The sequence below is a fragment of the Oryzias latipes genome, chromosome 7 (assembly GCF_002234675.1).
Source record: "Oryzias latipes chromosome 7, ASM223467v1".
Classification (NCBI taxonomy): Eukaryota; Metazoa; Chordata; class Actinopteri; order Beloniformes; family Adrianichthyidae; genus Oryzias; species Oryzias latipes.
Window position 1 is genome coordinate 4,225,388 of NC_019865.2, and position 20,870 is coordinate 4,246,257.

General features: G+C 39.9%; 2 protein-coding genes and 1 long non-coding RNA gene across 3 annotated transcripts in view; 1 reads left to right on the top strand and 2 right to left on the bottom strand.

Annotated features, from left to right (window-relative positions):
* klhdc8b (kelch domain containing 8B) overlaps nt 1-11,490 on the bottom strand; it is a 142,246-nt gene extending 130,756 nt beyond the window's left edge. Inside the window, exon 1 of the mRNA XM_023956361.1 lies at nt 11,403-11,490. The gene's annotated coding sequence lies outside the window, so the exon portion shown is untranslated. The remainder of the gene's footprint in view (nt 1-11,402) is intronic.
* On the top strand, nt 10,657-16,969 carry LOC110015327. The gene is made up of 5 exons (XR_002290506.2): nt 10,657-11,310; nt 11,440-12,117; nt 14,355-14,557; nt 15,993-16,780; nt 16,861-16,969. It is a non-coding gene; the product is annotated as an uncharacterized LOC110015327 (long non-coding RNA).
* Nucleotides 13,819-19,832, bottom strand: LOC105354325. Its single transcript, XM_011476769.3, has 6 exons — nt 19,422-19,832; nt 16,920-17,092; nt 16,549-16,767; nt 15,280-15,440; nt 15,071-15,203; nt 13,819-14,527 (listed from the first exon to the last, which is right to left on the bottom strand). Exons 1-6 carry the CDS (start codon nt 19,696-19,698, stop codon nt 14,351-14,353), a joined length of 1,140 nt encoding a protein of 379 aa, XP_011475071.1. The 5' UTR covers nt 19,699-19,832; the 3' UTR covers nt 13,819-14,350.
* Between the last annotated feature and the right edge of the window lie 1,038 nt (nt 19,833-20,870).

The window sequence follows — 20,870 nt, forward strand, 5'->3', positions numbered from 1 at the left end:
TTTCTCTGTTCAGTGGACTGTATCATCTGCAATCCTTTCAGGGCTTGAAAGACGGAGCATCCCTTGAAGCGCTGATGCAGCAGCTCAAAAGTTAGACATAAAGACCAGAGGAGATGATGAATCCTTTACAGTGGCTCAGCTAAACAGGAACTCAGCTTTCTTTAGAGGAGGACAAAGATCAAGCGCATCCCCACTGATGAAGCCAATCTCCAGCAGTGTGTCCCCTCGTAGCGTTCACGCAGCAATCACACCGTCCGGCTTCCCCTCAGTGCACGTCTGCTTCTCATGTTCGTGTTGAACCAATCCAGGCAAAGACCCCAACCGTTCAGTCTCTGCAGCACCAGGATCCTGCAGTACTTTCACTGATTACTTGATTAAAAAAAGTAGCTGATGTGCTCACAAACACCCACAGCATCCATTAAAAAAAAAAGATGATGTTTTCTCTGTCGTCTCATCCTGACATTTACCCAACTACCGCTGTTATCTGTAACTCCCGGCCCACAAATGAAACATGATGTGATGATCACCATGGAGATAAATGTTTGGTATTTTTTCTGCCGTCTCGTTCAAACAGACGGGTGCTGCAGTGACAAAACAAGGGAGTCAGAAAAGTCTCTTTTTTTTAGTGATCCTAAACTGCTTTGCAAACAAACTTTGTGTAAACGGAAGTCTTGAGCTGTAATACTAATGACGAAATGAAGCCCCTCCCACACTTCATGTAGCCGTAACTATGGCTGTATCCAGTCTTTACTACTTAGTGCAATGCAAAGGCCCATTTTTTGTTTGCGTGTCTGCATACAATTCAAACATTTAACTGAACATGAGAACTGGACTGAGTGAGCGTGATGTCATCCAGAGTTTACTTTCAGCTCCAACCAAAGGTCAGTTCAGTCGCCACCATGTTGGAACCAAACGACATCAGACAGTAAGCAGTGATTGGTCCAAGTCGGGGGGCGGCTCCTGCCGGTGACCAGAGGGGGAGACAGGGTTCTGACTGTTGACATGAACCAATGGCAACCACCCTCACCAATCAGGAGTGCACTTCTTGAAATCCACACCCCTACCACTTGAAAGTAGGCTACACGAAATCTGTTTGATGAAGCATTTGAAACATTGGAAAAGAGACCACCTTTTATTGAGGCTTCCGGTTGGTCAGTTTATAACGTGAAAATATCAAGAAAACACGCGGATTAACAAGAAAGCTAGGGTGGTTGTTCTGACCAATAGACTGATTAATAGCTGTTTATTTCTCTATAGAAGTCTATGGGAAAACTTGACCTGCACTGATCAGTACTCAGGTATTTATCTGTGGGTCACACTGGTTACATTTTTGACTAAAGGTGTCCTGGATCCATTTTAAGTCAGTGAATCGGATCTTTTAAAAATGAACCAAAAATCCACTATGAACCGGATCAAATTCAAATGATCATTATATGAATCTATTATTTGTCTGTAGTCCGTGCTCACATCAGTGCAGCTGCATGTCAACGGTTCCCTGCACCGACCCGTAGAGAGCGTCCCCGTCTTCTCTGCAGCTAATCAGGGTTTTAATGAGCCTCTTTTATGCTCTGACAGTTTTGGCTCTACAAAACTTTGAAGGCTCTTCAGCTGCACTGCAGGCTTACAGTTTCCACTCAAACGAGAAGGTCTTCATCTCAGTGTCACTTCAGAATCGTCTCTGAAGTACGACCAGAAGCCCCCGAAAGCGAACCAAGAGTGCAGATGTCAACGTGCCGACTTCAGCCCCGACAGAAGCAACTGTGACAACGCACAAACGCTGATCCCTGCTCCTGCCTTCATGGCTCTTGGTCCATGCAGGACTATTTTTTAATACCGCGATCCCAGAAGAGCCTCAGCTTGACAAGAGTGAATTTTACTTCAGACAGCAGAGACACTCCTAAAGGTTCCCTGAAAAGTGGTTTATTTATAACATGCAGATGGAGTAGCAGTATTATTCATTTTAGCCCAGCATTTATTTCAGATAGAAAGTTAAAAAAAAGAGGAAACCACTTATAAAAAGTACATGTATAGCCGTCTTTCAGGTGTTCCTGGCTCAAAGTTTAAGTTCAGGGGTTGTGGATGGTAACATTGAACATTTCTGAGCTGCTGGAACAGATGCAGCCAAAAACTCCTGGTTTGATTTAGCTGTAGCTACACACTCACCCTTTGTTTACACGTTCTTAAACAACCCAGTTTTTCAGGGGAAACCTCGAGAAATCCAGTCACAGGTTTGCAGCCCACACAGCCTCAGAGGGACTTCTTTCATCCAGCTTCTCCCATTAGACAAGAGATGCTTTTCCTGGGAGGAACCGCTTTTCCCATTTCCTTTGTTCCAGAAACACAGTTTTTGGCTTAAACCAGGTTAGTTGAGAAAAGCAGATTTTTAAGATTTCAGAAAGAAAAAGGAATAAAAAATTTAAAAAAAACTACTGCTTCAGTTTTGCAATTTAATGCAGAGGCTCCAGTTAAATATGATCCTTTTGCCACCAATTTAGTCAAATATCGGCAGTTAAATTTAGAAATTGACACTCCAAAACTAAACTGGAGTCCCTTATTTCCGCAAATTATTTATATCAAGTCTTTATGTTGATAAATCTATGCCAAGACAACAAGACAAGACAACCCAAAATTCCAGAAACCAAAACATAAAAAAAGAAAACATTTAGGAAAACAAAAGTAATTTCCAGAAATGTTAAAAAATGAAATAATCAAAAAAACAAAGGTAGGAACTAAGGGACGTCACTGATTGGATGAGTGGATGATGTTTGAGGAAGAGGAAAGATGTTTTGTCCAAACTGTGGCTGTTCAGTGGTCTTCTGATTCTGATGATGCTGTTTTTTAACTAAAATCAAAAACTCTGTTCTAGAACGTAGTTTCTCCAGAGCGGCAGGAGTTCTTTAGTAATTCACCTCAGAGTTATGGGCAGGACTGTCGCTGCAGAGTACGCCACCCACTGCTTCCTGTCACCATATGTGTTTACACTCTCTCCTGCTAGCTTACAGCCCCTCACACCCCCAAACTAACATCAGCAAAGCAACAAAAATGGCGAGCAATATCGGAGCTATCCAGCCGTACAGTTTAGATCCAGATTCCAGGTCGGACGGGGGAAACAAAGACGTTCATGGATCTATTTGTCTGCAAATGGATGCTTCAGAATGGAGCGGAGCAGAGAGCCTGTGGCCCCACCCAGAGGATTTTTGATGTTAAGAAAATAATAATAATACAATTTTTTTTTTAGCATTTCCGTTTACTATTCATTTACAACAATTTGGATAAAGAAATACCCAGAAACGTAATTTTAAGCTTTATTTACTCCTCCATCATAAGAAGAACAAATGTCATCACAACAAAAAACACCATTTTCATGGTTGTGGGCCTTTAAAGAAAGGTCTTATCGCCATGCCAAAGCCCTTCTGGTTAAAAAGATCATCTTCCAATCAGTGACCTACCCTCTCCAGTTTCTCATTTGGTTTCATTTTTCAACATTTCATTTTGATTTCAGGAAAATACTTTTGCTTTCTGTAATGTTTCATTTTTGGTTTGTTTAGCTTTTTTGTCGTCGTCAGGCATGTGCACTCATAGGGGTGCTTGAACACCTGCCCTTTTTCGCCTCCTATTACAAAAATGCCCTGCTTTTTCTGAATGAACATTCAATAACTTTCTGTTGAGATACAACTTCTGCCCCACAGAGACCTGAAGAGACGACGCGACAGTGAAGCGACTTGAATCTGAGAGTTCTGGTCGGACTAGTCGCCGTCTGCCGATTCACTGAGCTTAAATATGGTTCATGTTTTAGAAAAACACTTTAGTCAAGATGTCACTTTTTACTTTAGCCAGGCGTCTGAACACGACGCATCAATTCACCCCAGAGCAGATCATTCAGGAACAGGAAGCTGGGCACTAAGTTCAAAATAAAACAGCGGTGGAAATTTCAAAATAAATGAATAGTATTTATGGCGAGTTCATAGCTTCCTCACTACGGGTCTGACACATGACAAATTTATCTGTTTAAAGTCAAATGTTCTGACTAGAAATGTCTTCTTTAAACTCCGTTTCACAGTCTTCTGTATTCAAATCTTTCCCGTCACAACAAAAGTCTGTGTTTGGAGGACAAGATGTAAAAGAGAATTCTCGACAGATGAGTGTTTTTAGTTACCATGGCAGCATCCGGCTGATGCGAGGACCGGTCCACGAGAGAGCCACGTTTCTTATCGAGTGAACGCCAGCAGCCAACTGGAAGAGCAGAACGTCTGTTCCAACCTGATAAGTCCAGAAAACAGCTGACGAAATGATCTGCTGCTTCAATCTGGTCAGACTCTCAGTGCAGCGTTTGCGTCCTCCATTCAAATTGGGTCAAAAATGTATTTTCCTTTTAATGGTTTGTAATTTTGTTCTTTTTTTTTTCAGCAACTTGAACACTGCAAAATTAGCAGCGCTGAAATCAATGTGACAAAACATGATTTCCTTCAGCATCGGTCTTAAACAGATTACAGAAAACATTTTCCCGAAGCTTTAAACAAAATTACTTAACCCACTTAAAGCCTGAATCTGGAGCCTCTTCCATAATGTCAATAATGTTTCTAATGAGATGCAAATGTTCTAAAACTACGCTTTAAAAGGAAAATGATGATTCAAAAGAAGAGAGAAGCACCAAAAACTAAAGGATGTGTTAGTAAACAGCATTCCTCTGTTTATCACGGGGCGACACATCCCATAAATAATCATAAACAGCTGCATATATTTGTAAAGGAGACACAGCACAGAGAAGATTTAGTGACAACACCTCCGGCCAATCAGTTAACAGTGCACTGTTAAAAAAAAAAAGAAACAATCCACTAAACAGCGAAACCGCGAAAGGTAAACCATGATTGCAGCAAGAGAACACAGTACTCCCAAGTACTATGATAGTCATTTACAAACACCATTATACTCTGACACAAAAACTATCAAACTCATATATTAATGGTTAGGTAAGTATTTTGTCTAGGTATGGGCCCATTTTTCCGGGCTGATACCGATAACCGATATTTCTACTGCAACTTTGGCCAACAGCCCATATTTGCATAAGCGATACTTAAGTGTCTAGAATAACAGAAAGTTTAGATTTCCTTTTTCTTTCTTTATATGAAATGCTCAACTTTTCTTTTCGGGAAAATCACATCGTACTTGACCTAGATAACCTCACAATATCACGAGATTATGGGACATACCTCAACTACACCTGGCTGCGGCCTGGGGAACGCTCAACGTCGCGGAAGGCCTGAACGCTGCAGAATGTTAACCCCGCCCACATAACGCTGCAGAATGTTAACCCCGCCCACATAATGCTGCAGAATGTTAACCCCGCCCACATCACGCTGCAGAATGTTAACCCCGCCCACATAATGCTGCAGAATGTTAACCCCGCCCACATAAAGCTGTAGAATGCTAAACCCACCCACATAACGCTGCAGAATGTTAACCCCGCCCACATTACGCTGCAGAAAGTTAACCCCGCCCACGTTGAGCTCATCTTCTTCACATTTTACAAGTTTCCATGTGCAATATTGCCACCTTAGGGAAGTTAAGGAGGGCATAGTCTCATTTTGTTGAACCAACATCTTACAAATTAGTTACAGCACTCTAAAAAGATTATTTGGGCTTTAGTTGGAAAGAAAAACCTTTTTACATTGATCTAAGTTAATTATTTAGTTTGGTGAAAATAAATCTCTTTTTTAGATCATTCAACTTAAGAATAACACGCAGTTGTCTGACATAGTTATTTTACTTTCAATAAACTTAATTCCATTAAGATGGTGTAACTTTGGTGTGAAGCTGTCAATGCATCATGACGCAATAACATAAGGCAGTGCAAGGAATTGTGGGATACCATTTTCTTTGCCTATCTGGGCAGATGGGGTTTAAGTGAGTTTTTGTCCATGGGTTTTGTTGTCTGTTTTACTCAGTTTTAACTAGTAATTTAAACTGTTATGTTTATTTATTTCTGCACCATGAGTTAGAGTGTGGGAGAGGATGATGACCAACCCCCTCGTGCGGTAAAACACAGTATGTCCCTGCCCCGTAATGAGAGACATGGCTGGGTCATTCATGTCTTTGATATGAAAAGTACAAGCCCCATTGGTAGAAACTTTAGAAAAATGAACAAAAGTAAAGAAAAATAGAAAGAAAATTGAAGTTATATCAAGATATTAAATTGAGTTGGATAGACATAAAAATTAAGTTGAACAAACTTATTTCAATTACCAATTGAGGTGATTTAGGTTGAACCTAAATACATTAAGTTGACCCAACATACATTAAGTAGGACCAATTTGATTCATTTTTGTTTTAAGTAAAGCTATCTATGCAGGTGGAAATCATTTCCATAATTGTTGTATGTTCATTCAATGTGAAAGTTTTTTGAGAGTACAGCAAAGGATCTCACAGGAACAAGTATCACTTTTAAACTTTCATATAAATATATCTGAAAGCCCTCGGACCATATATTGGACATAACTGTAAGCCATAAGCTCCCCATTGCCACAGAAAACAGTCAACTGCTGACTATGACTGTAAACATGAACTTCCCAATCTATCAGGAGCAAGTATATATTTAAAAAATAACGTTTTTCTAAAAACAGTCAGAAGAATATCAGAGGATTTTTTTAAATAACGGTCCGCTACCGATAAACTCAAATTAAGCAAATATTGGCTGATACCGATACTGGCACCGATATGTCGCCCATCCCTAATTTTGGCTCTTAATCGAGTCCAATTCTTGCACAATCTGCCCGCCACAGTTCTACGATACCTTTAGCTACTGCATTTAGCTTACTTTGAAACAGCTACGTAAAGAAGAGCTGGTAAAACGAGGATGAGGAGTTCAGTGGATGGATGAGTGAATTTAGGAAGCGCTGGTGGACCAATAGAGAGGACAACCCATGTCTCCAGCAGTTCCCAGCAGAAACTCCTGTTACAACAGAAATAAGCCGCGACAGAGGAGCAGATTTCTCCACACATCCTTTCCTGCCTTATTACTTTCTGCCCAGTCCCAAACCTGACAGATCCTGCAGGCTTAGGAGCCTGGAGGACTGCAGGCATGCACGGTAAATAATCCACTAACGCCTCAGATGGGAATGCTGGCCAAATTCCACACTTTTCAGTCTGGGTTAATGTCTGCGTGTTTGTCGGAGTACCAAACAACCGCCTTAATTGCAGCTAAAGAGATTTTCATGCTTGCACTCTGCTTCTGTTCTGCAGAAGAATAAGAAAGAACAGCAGTGAGACGTGACTCCTGCAAAGGAAATGCTAATTACCCAGAAAAACATCCCCTTGATAGAGTTTAGGATGAAAACTAAAGATACTTATTACAGATGAGAATTAAAAAAAAAAAAAAAAAAAAAACGAACTGGATTCGTTTCTAGAAGAGCAGGGCTAGAATACAAACCACAACAAAAAAAGCCTCAGAATTATGAGGAAGCGCATTTGTAATGGCCGTATACACGATTATGAGAAACACTCTGACCTGTGAACCAAGACCTCTGTAGGTTTTATTTTGAAAGTAACATAAGGAAGTGAAGCTTTAAAGTCATTTCACAAATCTGTCTCATCCTCTTCAGCTTTCTGTTCGCCGTCATCTTCCTCCTTCTGGTTCAAAACAATGCTGTTCTTCTCAGCCAATCATCGTCGTTCACCTGCCCTCTGAATCTGCTCCTAATGACACCCCCCAACCCCCCATCATGAGGGGGTTGGGTTGGTTTTTGAGGCATTTACACACATTCTGTCTCCTTTGGAAGTCTGGAACTATTGTCCTTTAAGAGAAAAAGCATTTCTGTTAATTCAATTCAATTTTATTTGTAAAGCCCAAATTCACAACAACAGTCGTCTCGATGGGAAACGCAATCTCAATGTTACTGGAAATGATCTTGAAAAAATGCCTTTTTACACATAGCATGAATCTTAAAAGATGTGGACTCTAAAGTGAATCATTTTGTTGGATTTTTTCCCCCTTTTGCTTAAATGGTCATCTAACATTTTTCTTATCTAAAATGCATGTTTGCTTTATTTAGTGTGTTTTTTGATGAAACTTTTCATTTGGAATTTGAATCTAAGCAGAAATTCATTAGAAATGGAGTCACCCTTATTGAGACTCAAGCATTAAAGGCTAAAAATGCAGAAGTTCAACAGCATCAGCTAAATGACAACCTTCAAATACCATAGATATATATAAAGAAAGTAAAAATAATCTGACATCACTCATCCTTAAGAAAAAGCTCAAGAGTAACTAAAAGGAAACAAAAAAAATATGTAAAAGGCTAATTTTGTACACTATATTAAAAAAAATCTCAGATTATAATATTTCAAATAAGACATAATGGTAAAAAAAGGCTAAACTACCTGCTTAAAAACTGCTAAATAAGAACTTCAACACTATATCAACCAACCAAGGTTAGAGTTAAATTCATATTAATGTGGAACAATGATAAAGTTGCTGAATGCTCATTTAGTTTAAAAAAAAAGAGTCAGCAGAAAGGAAGGAATAAACCAACTTGTTAAAACTTCTAAATTATGATTGAATTGGCAACATTATATTGCCGTATTTTTAAGTGCTTTATCACAACATGAAGAATTCTTTAAAAAAAATGCAAAATGCTGCAAAAAAAAAAAAAAAAAACACCTCTTAAACCAAATCCCTGAAACATTATAAAAATTAAGCCCAGAAGTCCGAATACTTGGAATGAAACAGTGAGGACTTCTGAATGCTGGATGCTGCATTCACAAACACATCACCAGCAAAAGAGAAGAACTAATAATTAACGGAACGACAAACACACAAAACATAAAGTTTAAAACAAATAAAAGAATCAGGGAGGAAGCTTCATAATGCGGGACACACTAAGCTGTAAAAATGTGCCGAGGAGAAACAAATGAAACTTAATTCCGTCCTCATGTCACTCCCTGCTCACCTGTGCAGCACTTCCTGCTGGCCGAAGGACCTGAATGTTGAGAAAGCTGCCCATTTCTATGCCTGAGTGGATCATTTCTGACAAAAATCAATCTCATAGAATCTGCATCCCATTGGATTTTGAAGATGTTGTACAGTTAATGGGTCATTTTCCAAAAATAGTCCAGGAGGAATTAAAATAGTTAAGACTGAGATGGGTTTGTGTTCAAAGACGGACAGAATAATTAAATAAAAGTGTCTCGCTCTTGTGATTTTTTTTCTTATTTGCCGTAAATTGTAATATAGTGACAATAAATATCTTTACTTCAAATGGAACATTAAAATAACCATTTCACCTAAAATATTGCTGTGCCTCAGTCACAAATAAATATTTGGTTTGCTTCGTTTAAAATGTTTTATAAAGGTTTTTTTGAGTCATAATTAAAACTAATATGCTATTCTCAATTGAAATTTCAATTTGCTATTTGATCATGCATTTTTAAAATGACTTCTTTAATTGACAATTGCAATTCAGGCTTGGATATTAGGAAAATAAATTTTGCAATTTAGAATTCAGTGTTGAAATTTACAATTCAATATGAAAATTTTCAAAATAAAATACTAAATAAAAACAATATCAATTGCATTTTAAATTGTCATGGGTTTTTGAGTCATAATACAAAACAAATCAATTGACATTCCAATTTGCAATTAGATCATTTTTAAAAATGCATTTTGCAATTTACTATACAATATAATAATACAGAAGTAACTTTAAAATGAATTCAAAGCCAACCAGGTATTAAAATTCATTTTCTATTCATTTTCTATACCGTTTTCCCCTTTCGGGGTCAAAGGGCTGCCGGAGCCTATCCCGGCCACTTATGGGCGAAGGCAGGGGACACCTTGGACAGGTAGGTATTAAAATGTCATTTATAAAAACATCCATAGTATTTGAAGGAACTGGGCAATATTTTTACATACTATTCATTCATTCATTTTCCATACCGTTTTTCCCTTTCGGGGTCACGGGGCTGCTGGAGCCTATCCCGGCAACTTGTGAGCGAAGGCAGGGGACACCCTGGACTGGTCGCCAGTCTGTCGCAGGGTAGAATGTCCACAATCACACACCCATTCACTCTCACACTCACACCCTATGGACAATTTAGAGTTGCCAATCAACCTATGAAGCATGTTTTTGGACGGTGGGAGGAAGCCGGAGACCCCGGAGAGAACGCACGCATAGACGGGGAGAACATGCAAACTCCACACAGAAAGGTCCCCCATTGATGTTGTGTTTTTCACATCCCCCAGCCGGGACTCGAACCGTGGGCCTTCTTGCTGTGAGGCAAGAGCGCTAACCACTGCGCCACCGTGCAGCCTTTTTTTTTTACACATACTAACATATTAAAATGAATAAATAGTAAAAATTGAACAAACTGTCAGATTGGTGCTTTATAATCATAGACAAACATAACACGTATATATTCACCCATTGACTTCCACAAAAATGACGCCAAAAGGGGGAGGGGCACGTAAACTGCACTTTACTCCAACCGCATCAGAAAGACAAAGCAATGTTTTAAGCCATTTCACCTGCCAATCACAAAAATATACTTCCCAAATAGGAAGCACTTTAAGCTAAAATCACTACAAAGTTATCATCTAACAATAATTTAAAAAAACAAACACACATCAACAGCTTTAGAAGCCAAAAAAGCTTAATTTTGACTGTAAAAACCAACTTTTTGATAAGGGAGTAAAAAGTGTCACTGCCTTTGGAAACCTGCCCCCAGTGGTCTTTGCAGGAACTGTAATATTTGGTGAGCAGGAGGTCTACATCAGGGAGTGGGCAAACTTTGGGTCTTGTGGACCACAGAGGGTTCTAAAATTTCACAAAAGTGAAAAGCAACATTTTCCTTAAAATAAATGTTTAGGAGTATTATACCAATGAAATCCTAAAGTGAGTTTTTAACGCTCTGATCATCCCTGTAGGTTCAAGTCTGCAGTTTTCACCTAAATAATTAAAAAGTCTTAAGAAAAACTAGGATATCTGGGTTATTGATACCAACACAGTAGATGACCTCCCTGCAGCCACGGAACAACTGAAAGTAGCCAATAACTTCCTGATGGTGCTGGGATCTTCTCCTCAGCATGCAGAGGAGCTCACGTCTGATCCCGACGGACGAGAAGGTGACGCTTCAGCAGATCACGGCGGCAGCAAAGGACTCGCTTCGATGCTTCCAGCAGGTGTCATCCACCTGAGAACCAACCTGCCGCACCAAAACCCCATTTCCACGTCTGTCAGGAGCGTGAGGAGCGCTCCAGCCTTTAATCTAAACTTCAGCGCACGTTTCTGCAGCACAAATCTGATGTCGCATCTGCAGGTAGCACCGTTTTTCCATCTTCCTCTGACATCTGAGGCTGTTTGTGGACATGCATCTTCATGAAATGATGTTAGTATGAATTCATCACAGACCTGCCAGCTGCTTCCTCAATAATCCTCATCCATGCAGGTGAAGAGCGCACGAGATGGGAACCAAAGAAACCAGATGCTGGAATAATCCTGGAGAGATGATGATGAAGAGGAGGATGAGGAGGACCATCAGAAGTTGCTGTCAGAGCAGAAATGACTCTCCAGATGTTGACATCAGATTGCAGAACCCCTGCAGAGGCGTCCGAACAACTGGATGGCTTCGACTAAGGGGGCACGAGGCAAAAAAGGGCGCAGCACCTAAAGCAGAGGGCGCGCGACTGCCATTAACAGACCCCCCCTCCCCGCCCCAAGAAAAAATGCGTTTGAGATTATTTTTTTCTTGAAAGCGTCCGCACCCCCCAGGAGCGAACTCTCCTCCAAAGCCGGAGTTCTCACTCCTCTGCACCGCCTGCAGACACGAGACCAGCCGTGGAGGACAAGTTTGGCTTATCACCGCTTACCTCCATGCGCGCGCGGGCCAGCGGGGAGGGTTTTTTTTGGAGGGGGGTACATGTCGCATCCCTACTGCTCCTCGTCTCGTGCTGAATCGCAGTCTCTCGCCCCCCGTGATCCTCTTTCTTTTCTTCTCCTCCCCACCAGCGAGCCTTTACGCAGCCTCACCAAAACAAATCCCGCGTGCGTTTCGCCGCGTGTCCCCCCAGCAGCACGCGGCGTCGAAGCTGGCGCGCGGCTCTCCGGCTCGCTAACAAGTTGTCAGGTAAGTCCAGACTCACCTGAGGGGGAGGATGCAAGGGGGAGATGGGGGTGGGGGGCATGAGCTGCACTGCTGCCCCCACGCGGGCAGAGGACACGTGACAACGAAGCCACGAGCGGATTTCATGCTGAGGCCTAAACAAGACTAAAATAAAAACTTTAATAAATAAATGACACCGAAATAAAAAATTAAAAGAACAAAATTACCAAATATAAAAAATGTTTTGGTCTAAAAAGTGTTCGAATACACAACTTGTGTACTTTTTTAAAGTACATAAATACAACGTGATAAAACGATTATAAATTAACAAAATAATCTGTATTTCATCATTTTCATCTAGTTATTGAGTTAAATATTTAAAAGCAAGCTGTGCTCAGTGAATTTCACAAAAGTTACAAATTCCTTTATTTGACTTTATTGCAGTTTTCTGGTCATAAAAAAAACAAAAGCAGCTCAGATTAACTTCATATTTTATTTTTACAGTCAAATCAGGAGAAAAAAATTGGATTTCAAACTTCCAGCTTTGATGGAACTGGATGCACATGTAACGAGAAGCTTTTCCTCTGGACTTTCTGCAGCATCAGCAGCATTTTCTGCAGGATTTGAACCAAAAACCATTTTCTTTCTGCAAAACAGTAAAACAGTAAAACGTAAACCCCTCAGAGCCTGAATTTATTTCCGGACGTGAAAAGTAGTGGATTTCAGGTTCTAAGCAAAAAAGGCAGAGTTACATAGGTTAACTCTGAATTTAAAACCAAAATGATAAAACACAAAACCATAAACAAGTGAGAACAAACTTGCTTTAATTTGGGAATAAAAACTTATCTTCTGTGGCTGTTAGCTTTCAAAGCTTTTATCTTTTTCAGAATCTTTAAGTTTTGTTGCGCTAAGCTTTACCTAAATGATAAAAGCTTCAATAACTTTGATCCAACAAAGTTGAACTACTGCCTTTTTAAAAAAAAAAACAATAGATTTGAATCTGTGATACAGGTTTTTTCATAACGATGAACCTTTTTCTTCATTTAGTTTAAACAAAAAATGAAACCACACAGGAATAAAAGCTCATCACCAGCTGATTGCTTTAGTACACTTTATCAACACTGAGGACTTGAGGAAATTTTTTTTGATAAGATTGGAAAAGAAAGCACAATTTTTAAAAAGAACATTTGTATTTATGGCATTTCTTTCCTAATTGGTATCGTTTTCTTGCAAACAGCTCCCTCTACTGTCTCAAATGTGTAATAGCAGCCACATTCTTTCCTTTAAAAATGACACTTTTCTTTGTTATATTCAGTTTTTTGCCTCATAGATGAAGACATTTTATGTAATTATGTCACGAAGAACAGAAAACCATAATATATAGAACTGATGTTGTATTTCCAGAATTAGTGAGTCACATTTATGTTTATACAGTCATAATTTTGAACTTTAAGCCTGATTTCAACCACCTCACATATTATCTAACATGAATTCCCTATATTCTATTTTACTTCATGTTGTTTTAGTTTGTTAAAAACACAAGGAAAAGTGCTTAAAAAGTTCTGCAAAACCTTCAATAAAGTTGGATTATTTCTGTTTTAAACATATTTTTATATTAAAGCTCACAGTAAAACACTGTAACAGCATAAGAAGAAAATTCTTTTTTCAGCTTTACTTAAAAAAAAAAGTTTGTCCTTTTTTTTTTACAAAAAGAAAGTCGTCTAACTTTCAAGTTTTTGCTTTTGTCAATAAAAAAAGCATTTATTTAGAAGCCTACAATAAATATAATGTTTATAAAAATCCAAATATTTGCACAAATGTAAACTGTTCAATAGATTAAACAAAGTGCTTTCAGAAAAATAGATTTAAAAAACTAAATCTGTGCAAATAAAACTCACTAGACAGCAGAATCTGCCGGCTCGGCATTAAAGACAGTTTTGCTTTTTTACGTTTAGAGCTCAGCGTTTCTGACAGGAGTCCCACTGCACTGCAGGAAGTATTAGAGGATTATCTTTGGCTTTTAAAACCAGAAGGAAAAACTATGGAGGTTCTGTTCCGCAAATCGGTTTTGTGCAAATATTTTAAAACAGCACTGAACCTCACTGCCACACTGTGTGGCAGTGGGACAAAAAGCTCCGCTCAGGATGGAACATTCATCGCCTTCTCTACATTCAGTGCTACATTTGTTTTGTTTTTTAACCCTCCACCCCCCTTTTGTGCTCCACATGAACTGCGCCCCCCCCCCCCCCCTGTGGTCCTAGCCTGCCCCCTGCTGGAGGTTCCTGTCATAGTTTTCCATGCAGATGTGGACGCGCTGGGTGAAGTAGCTGCGGTCAGAAATGGCTCGGAGGAGGTCGTTCTGGATCAGCGCGATGTCGAACAGCTCAGAGGTGCAGGCCGTGCGGGTTTCAGAACCGCCAGGGTCCAAGAAGACCTGCGGAACGAACACGGGACGGAATTACAGGTAAACCGTACGAGTACGATCGCACAACCCATCGGTCTGATGGGTCTTTGTGACTGACGGGAATCTCTTTTCTTAGAGAAAGTTTTTCAAGGAAAAAGCTTCTGTGGGGAAAAAAAAACAGCCTCTGATTCAAGACTTCCATCAGTTTCTGCAGTAAAAACAAATGACAAAAAATAAAAAGCTACAGATATATCAAACCTGAATGATGCTATCTTTTTAACATTATATTTGCTCTTAATAATAAATAGACCCATTTTTTTATATAGATATATATACTTTAAGTGTCACTGTGATCATCTTAAATACTTCAAGCTACCATAAGATTGTTTTAGCTCATTTAAGGAAACCATTTATCGCAGTCTTTGCTGACTTTTGCGATATGCGTATTGCACAGCTTGATATCGGGATTACAATAAATTTGCGATTTATTGTGCGGGCCTAGTTTAGTTTAGAGCCAAACGTTTTGTAGAATAATCAGATCCACAAACGTCCCATCGGGAGAGGCGCCCATACCTTTGGGTTCACCACCGAATCTTCATCGTTCTGCCGGATGTTATCATCGATGAAGATGTGCTGCACCTGCTGGTCAAACGGGTCGATCCACAGCGGTTTTCCCCCGCGGCTGGAGAATTTGTTCGCCGCCCACCTAGAGAAAAAGAAAAAAACTACAAAGCTTAGAGAAGTTATTTCCCTCAGAAGAGAAGCTGCTGTTTGGAGCGTACCACTCAAAGTTGTCCCGAAACCCCCCCAGACCCTCCAGGGAGCTCAGGTACTGGTACAGGCTCCTCTCTCCGTCACGAGAGGACCGGCTCAGGTCGCCGCGGGTCAGGACCACGCCCTTCCTGCTGCTGCTGATATCTCCTGGCTCCACGTCGACGCTCAGCTGAGGGAACAAACCCGGAGGAGAGTCAGCACCTTTCACAATAAAAGCTGCCGGTTAGATCTTTATTTTGAAAGTCGCGAGGACTCCTCCAGCCGTGTGAAGATGATGATGGAGGGGCATTCATGCAGATGAAGAAACTCTTAGCCATCAGATACTTGTTGAGGAAACTCACAGCCACGGCCTGTTTTGACTCGAGCACTGAAGGTTCTGGATCAGCAGTGCTCCTCTCTGATGTAATAATAATGTTTCAATGGCAACAACAGGTTATGCCAAATAAAAAACAGTTTAAGAGTCGTTCTATTGCTCTAATGTTTAGGTTTTTCCACTTTTAAATCCCAATCTGACTACGATTTAGTCATTTTTCCCATCGCAGAAATAATTTCCACTTTATAACCTTCAGCGGCCTTTCCAGGATGGCAACAGCAAAATGTTTTTTAACCCTTGTGCCATCTTGTGGGGTCCAGATGACCCCACAAGATGGCACAAGGGTTAGTGCAACAGAAAATTTAAATTGATGCTTTTTAATGACTTTACAGAATTCTTTTATTGCAGGACCTCAAACTCGGATGTTTCCAGCATCTCCTCGGGTTTCTCCTGACGAAGAAAGACCAGCAGGGCGGCGCTCACTCCAAAGAAAATGCTGAGGCATTTATGGCATTTGTCTCACAAAAGAGGACATATATGCCATATATATGTCATTTGTCATACATGTATGACGAAAAGAAACGTTTCTGAGTATATCTTTATTCAAATTGTCAACACTCTGATGAACTCCTGCCGCTCTGCAGAAACTATGTCCTGGAAAAGACACCGTTTTTTTTTTTTTGTGGCTAAAAACAGCAGCATCATCATTATAATTAGAAGATGCTTTAAAAATAGATCAGATGAAGATCTGGAGTGAGACTTGAATCAAATGAGTCTGAGCTGCTGATAAATGTTTTTAGTCAAACAGATTCCACCAGGGCCACGGTGGGGCTCTGTGTCTTGCCCAAGGCCGGGCGAGGCAGGAATCGAACCTGCAATATTCCGATCAGGGGCCGACCGCCCTACCACTGTACCGCCGCCCTCAATGCTCCTGTGGTTGGTGTCGGGTGAGATGATTCCTCACCTTCAGCTCGGGCAGGTCAGGGAAGAGCGGGTGAAGCCCCTCCTGCAGCACCCGGGACATGGCTCTCAGGACGCGCGGGAGGTCGGTTCCAAACGTGCGGAAGACGACGGCGAAGTCCAGGCCTTCCTGCGTCAGGTCTTTGAGCAGCTGGAAGAAGGACGGCAGGATCCAGTGGTAGAGACACCCGTCTTCACCTCGGATCGACAGCTCCTTGTCCTTCTGTGGACGGCCGGTACATCCGTACAGATAATTAAAACACACAATTTAATTTTTATCCAGAATTTAAAATTGACTGAAAAAAATGATCATCAGGAATCTCCAGGAGTGGAGATCCCACGTTCCTCACTCAGACGCTGTGGCGAGCGGCTCACCTTCATCCCTTCTGGCCAGCGGAGCATCTGCAGATGTTCATCCAACGCCCCCCTGAACCGCCGCCCAGCACCAGAGGTGAAGCCCACCGTCCGCCCAAAGTGGGAGTAGTAGCTCTCGGCGTTGCTGTGGGGCGGCAGCAGCGAGGGGGTGTCACTTAGCCACTCCCACTGTCCTGCGCTCAAAGAGGACATGATAAGAGCTACAGTAGGAGTGGGAGGGGCTTCATCTGTATCCGAGAACTGGAGCGATTGATTGACATCACTCATAGAAAATGGTAAAAAGAAATGCTCCAACAAAATCAAGTCAATGCAGTCGCCATATTTCTCTCACAAGGGAGAAAGCAGCGACTGGTCTGAGTCAGCGTTTCTATGGCAACCACTATGGCGTCGCCCCTACGACTGGAAAGCAGGCTACACAAACATCTGTCAATCAAAGCTCTTTAATGTTGGAAGTGGGGCCGGCAGGATCCACCTACTTTTATCGGGGCATCTGATTGGCCGGTTTATAACTGGAATAACTTCAAAGGGAATATTATTAGAACATTCTTTCTGTTTGGTCACATGACTTTACAAAAGTCAAAGTGTTTCCACACATTGGACTGGAATGATGGACTGATCAGTTTTTGCTGATGTGTGTTAATGTGTTTGGTCTTTTTTACCTTGTGGAATAAAGGTAAATAAATCAAATTAAAATGGATTTAATTGATTTATTACATTTTGAAAGGATTTTATAAATGGTATAGCTTGACTCGATTAGCAACTTTCCTCAGACAGATTGATCTAGTTGGATCATAGGAATATAAATCGATTCATCGTTACACCCCTACTTCTAACACATCAATAATACTTCCTGGCATTTTTGCTCATTAATCTCTTTTTGTTGTTTTTAAGTTAAATTGGAATTTCTGGGAAAGAATTCATTATGGGGATAAACAACCACAAGAAGAACATAAAAATATTCTACTATTTACATAAATTATAAAATAGATTTTTCCTTCAGCGTAAATGTTGATGATTATAACAGTGAAACCATCAGAAAGACAGCACTAAAGTTTATAAAATATTAAAAAACTTTTAACAAAAGGCTGAAAATTTTTAATACGACTGCATGACCAAAAAACTACAAGGTAAAAAAAACAATGAAAAAATGTAGAAAACTTGCAAAATATTGTGAGTTTACTGCTGTATTAGCAGTAAAAAACATTTCATAAGTGGTAGGTTTCTACAACTTTCATACAAGCGTACAGCTTTCTGGTTAAGACTTTTGGAGATGTTACTGAGATGCATTTCAATTTGTTTGATTAACACAGGGGGAAAAATATAGAAGATTAAGAAAATTTGCATTCCGTAACATAATATTTGCCAAATATAATAAGATTAATTATGGGTTTTTTATTTGAGTCCAAGTTTTTATTATGAAAGCCAAAAATTATGAATATGATTTCTGATAAATTGTAAACACATCTTCCAAAAAATTCTAATTTCAGAACAATTCCAAAAAAGATGGTTAACTGTTTCTGGATGTTTGTTGTAAAAGGTGCAGTTAGGGTCAATTGTTTTAACGCATCTTAGCATGAATTGATAAGTGAATTATTTTAAAAGAAACGTCTTTCTTTTTTTTATTTATCCCACATTTTTGGGTCACACTCCAGCCTTTCTTCCAAATACTGTCAGGAGCAAAACGTCTCCAGTAGGTTTTAGTACACGGTACAGAAATGACATCCCTTTGACACAACACACGTATTTTGTTCTCGATGTTCTTGTGGGTAGGGGTAAAACAGATTTTTCCTGTGGTGGTGTCAGTTGCATCCATAGAGGGCATTTCTTCATTCTTAACCCTTGTGCTATCTTAGATGACCCCACCCTTCCATTGACGTGTTCTCCCTACCATGACAAAGGTGGTTAAAGGTGGAAAGATTTCATGTAATCCATGGACACCAGTGAAGATCACAAATCATTGAAGGAAAAAGGTTCAGAGCACTGTCTACTGGGTCTAGATGACCCCACTCCCAATGTTAAAGTGCCTAGGATAGCACAAGGGCTAACAGGTGTTTTAAACTTTTGACATATTTCTTTGGAAACAGCATCAAACACAAAAAGGCATCTTGTTTAGGAGTCACAATAAGATTGTATTCAGTGTTGTTCAGTATACCTTAATAAATGCCCGTTCGTGTCAAAAAGTTAGCCCACGGTAGAATTTTTTTCTCAAACCAATTAATGTGGAAAAAACAAAGATTTGTTCTTATATAATATAAATGTGTTGTTCCAAATAATAAAGAAGTTATGGGGAGAGAAAGTGTGTTTGTATAAAGTGCCCATGCAAGAAGAGCTTGTTTGTGGAATGTCGAGTTTAGCTGGTATTTTATCAAGATTGTGATGACAAAGGAGAAGAAGATAATCTGTTAAAAATGTTTGTATGATGTCATCAGTTCCAACTTCCGGAACATTCCAGTTTCAGAATTCCACCATAAAAGCTCCGTGGGCATCAACGGAGGGGGTTACCTTTGTACATCCTCCCCCAGGTGACGGTGGTCAGGAAGTACTCCAGCGCAGCGACCGTCCCCTGGGCCGTCACAGCGTCCGACACCAGGATGGTGTTGTTCAGATCGACGTGAAGCACCAGCTTCCGTCTCCGAGACGGATTCACTGGCGACAGCCCCCGCGAGACATCCCCATCACAGACGTATACATCACCTGTCAAATTAAACGCCCGCCCGGGGCCGTCGACCCCGTCATGTTCGTCCACCTGAGGGTCGCCGTTGTCACAGAGGTTCTCCATGGAAGCGAGGTGACGAAAATAAAAGGTTACGGATAAGACGTTTTTCCTGACGACTTTAGTCTTATGTTTCTGTGACACTATTTACCGGTACCTCTGTCAACTTCCGCTTTCTTCTTCGTCGTCTTTCTCTTCTTTGCTGTTTTAAGGAACAGCGACCCCTAGAGCCGTTACATGCAATTACACTGGTAGTTGAACAGACTAACAAGCATGGTGTAAACAAAAAATCAATATATATATAGCCAAAACTTTGTCAACAAAAAAAATAGAAGTGACATTTTATTAAAATGACAATAAAAAATTAAACATAATTATCATGTATTCTGCAAAGACAATAACTTTAAAAAAACACACGTTTTACTGTCACTGTACAAGTATAAAGATATAAAATTTCACAGGATTCAGTTAATCAACAACAAAACGCAGAAGACCATAAAAAAGTCATAGCCTTTTTTTTTTGCTTTTTATTTTTAAAAATGTACATTATAAACGTATGCAAAATGTGTGCAATTATCTGAAAAAGTAAACTCTTTCCAATCTTCAGGGAAAAACTATTAGGATTTGAATCTTTACGGGAAAACCGTGTTAAAGCCTGGCTAACCAAATTCTTAAAAAAAATGTTAGTTTTAATTTGATTGTATATGTCTGAGTTGTAAACTTTTGACATTATCTATGTGGGACAATATCTGTTTGGTCACACAAATAATATGTGAAAAAAAATATAGGGGGGAAAATGGACTTTTTCAAAAACATTTAGCAATTTAACTTTTTTATTTCACAAAAGTTGTGTAACATAATCCAAAAATAAACACGTTTATGAGCAACAGTTGTGTCCATGGATCAGGTGATGTTTCCTGCAGATACAGATCGGATTTCAAACGTGTCTAACGTTAAGCAGAAATACCTGTATGGTTCAGGAATTCACCTGTGAGGTATTCTGGAGAGGCAGTTTTACCACTGTGTCATAACAGGATTTAAATTACTTTACATTCAATGCAAAACAAACCTACAGGGTTTTTTTTAACTAAAGGTGCTCTTTTACCCATTTTTTGTTTAATTTTAGGCTACTTGGTTTTAAACTTTTTTTTTTCTAAAACAGAAATGAATCTGGATTTATATTTAAAAAAGCTGTCATATAAAATCAAATTATAAGATTTAATGGGCTTGAAAACCTG

Excerpts from the sequence above, each read along its gene's own strand:
- LOC105354325 (XM_011476769.3), bottom strand. The coding sequence starts at position 19,698 with ATGGAGAACCTCTGTGACAACGGCGACCCTCAGGTGGACGAACATGAC. Across the intron at positions 17,093-19,421 it reads CTGGGGGAGGATGTACAAAG|GACAGTGGGAGTGGCTAAGT; the intron begins GTAACCCCCTCC and ends CTTTGAGCGCAG. Across the intron at positions 15,204-15,279 it reads TTTCGGGACAACTTTGAGTG|GTGGGCGGCGAACAAATTCT; the intron begins GTACGCTCCAAA and ends CTTTTTCTCTAG.